The following is a 2,592-nucleotide window of genomic DNA, read 5'->3' on the forward strand; positions in this document are numbered from 1 at the left end:
ATTTGAGAACTCATCAAGAGCAGTTCTTCGGGTCGCTAGGGATACATTTCCAAGTACTTGACATGCCTCCGCATGATCTTGGAGCTCCAGCCTATAGAAAGTACGATATTGAGGCATGGATGCCTGGACGGAATTTGTACGGTAAGCATTTTTCGCAATTAAATCCGATTTTAGGAGTTGCCGTAATTAATTATTCTTCTTTCGTCTCGTCATATTTTTCAATCATCGTTTTCCAACTTCTAATTAAAAACACGCTCCTAAGAACATTAATACAAATGATATTGTTATTCTTATCGATAGTAGACCAAAAGTAGGTGAAATTGTTTTTGTATCAAGTAGGTTTCCTCAGTTATTTCTTTAATAATAATGTGTAAATGTAACTTATTTTTAAACATAAAGTAAAATGTAAATGCAATAGCCCCTCGTAGAAATACTCTATTTGGCTCAAATAAACTTTGTCAAATAAAAGTCACAGATTTGTCTGAAAATAGAAGTCAAAGTCTCATTTAATATAGTTATTTACTCCGCTACCCGGGTTTCCCCCGTAGGCATCAGCAGACATTCTCTGTATAAAATAATAACATTGATCATTCAACATAACACTGAAGCATATTATGCCAAAAATAAAATATTCTTACAATACAATACTACATACAATACAATATTGCATAGACACGACACGAGGACAAGCACTGATAAAATATGTCAAAATAAGTCGAATCTAGTATCTATTGGTTTTAGCAGTTTCTTAATGTTTTTGAATTTATACAGGGTGTCCCACCGGAAACCGCCGCGATCGATATCTGAAAAACTATAATTACGAAACTGTGGCATCTTGAAAATATTTTAGATGGCTTGCCTCCAATGACTTCGGCACACTGTCCAATTGTCAAATATCTCCTAATTATAGTTTTTTTAGATATCGATCGTGGCGGAATGTGTTCAATGTTTAGATAGTATTATTCGGTAGTATTACTTTACCGAGCAGGTAAAACTCGGATTTTCTTTTGGTTTATGAGTTTCCAACTTTTCCAGCAAGCCACGTTTTTTTCTTTTGGGGCACTATGTAAGATGTTAATTGTTTCTGGTCTTGGAAAAGACCGACGAAAATCTAATAAATGGGTAGCCAAAACTGATTTGGTAAAACTGACGTCATGAGAAGTTTTATGCGTATTCAAACAATTAACATATTCATACACTAGTAGGATTTTTCTCCCCGACTGACCAACAGAAACCGAAGAACGCATGCAACACATAGTTAAATATTATATTAAAATGCGATTTCGATAGGTACATCAAAATTTAAAAAATTATAAATTTGGTGTCAGCGTTCGGAAAGCTCCGCGCTTAAGCTCTACATACAGCAAATTAGTATAAATCATACTTTAGAAGGCTTATACTTAGAAGGCTGTCTCGATTGGCAATCGTCTGTTGTATTAGTCCATGTACGGAAAGATCATTTAATGTTGTTTGAAATTATATATGATTCAAATGGTATAGTATCCCTTCTATATTAAAGGCGTAACATTTCAGGAAAAAATGAAAATGTTTGCAAAAGTGCGACTATTCTGAAACGTGGTAATGGTTGGATATTAAAGCTCGTTCACAAGGTGACATTAATGTCGTCCACACAAGTTTCATTGTCGTCTGAACAGTTGAAGGTCTTACAGTGTCGCGACATTAGTGTCACACATATCAAAATGGTTTGGTATACGACATCGTGATTGACACTGGCAACTGTCACGGCACCAGTGGCGGATCCAGCTTTCGAGTCAGAGGGGGGTCAAGTAGTAGAAATTCAATCTTTTGTTGTCTATGAAATTAGAAAAATAATCGTTAGTCGTTATAAACCCCGCACAAGGGGGGTCATAATCCCCATGACTCCCCCCTAGATCCGCCCTGGTACGGCATTAGATGTCACGACATTCAGCCCTGCGCTGTATCATAAATGCTATTTTTAACGGTCACACGTTATGGCAACTTAACAGTCCAGGATAACATTTTCGATAACGCAGCAACACAACCGACGTGTGCTCTATCTCCGAGTTAACGTATGCGCCGTATGCGTTTGCGACCCAGTTATCCATCAAACGTTAAAAAGGAAAAAAATATTGGATACATAAAGTGAGATGCCCTTATACGAATAGTCTATTAGTTAGAGAGAGAGAGTTAACATCAAACCATCGAAGGTTCTAAATCATATGCACCACCACCACATGTGCACGTTTTGACGATTTGGGTTGCCTACTACCCTACATGTCTTTGTTTATGATTTGCATTCGCTTTTAATTTCGTTTGTTATTGTTCTTGACCTATCTTCTCAAACACTTTCAATGGAGTATGTACAGAAGAAAAAAACAACCCGCAAACAATTTTAAAATTTAGTAGAGTTTGTGGACAAAAATAAAGTTTATTTTCAAGACCATTCACTAATTGTTCTAATAAAGCTAACCTTATGAAACCACCAAAAGACATATTTTTCTTTTAAATTAAAAACAAATTATAGCTAAAAGACAAAACTACGCTCTGATTAAACACAATTGATTTATTTATTCCCCGAAGTTAACTTCGAGGGATGCACGTTAAGTTCGA

The 2,592-nt window shown here is 35.9% G+C and overlaps 1 protein-coding gene across 1 annotated transcript in view; it reads left to right on the plus strand.

Annotated features, from left to right (window-relative positions):
* Positions 1-2,592, plus strand: part of LOC109535459 (serine--tRNA ligase, mitochondrial) — a gene marked incomplete at its 3' end in the record, with an annotated part of 11,858 nt that overhangs the window by 6,221 nt on the left and 3,045 nt on the right. The window contains 1 exon segment of the mRNA XM_048662553.1: positions 1-141. Coding sequence (XP_048518510.1) covers positions 1-141 — 141 coding nt within the window.

The sequence above is a fragment of the Dendroctonus ponderosae genome, unplaced genomic scaffold, assembly GCF_020466585.1.
Source record: "Dendroctonus ponderosae isolate FM_Combo_2020 unplaced genomic scaffold, Dpon_F_20191213v2 Dpon_F_20191213_11, whole genome shotgun sequence".
Lineage (NCBI taxonomy): Eukaryota > Metazoa > Arthropoda > Insecta > Coleoptera > Curculionidae > Dendroctonus > Dendroctonus ponderosae.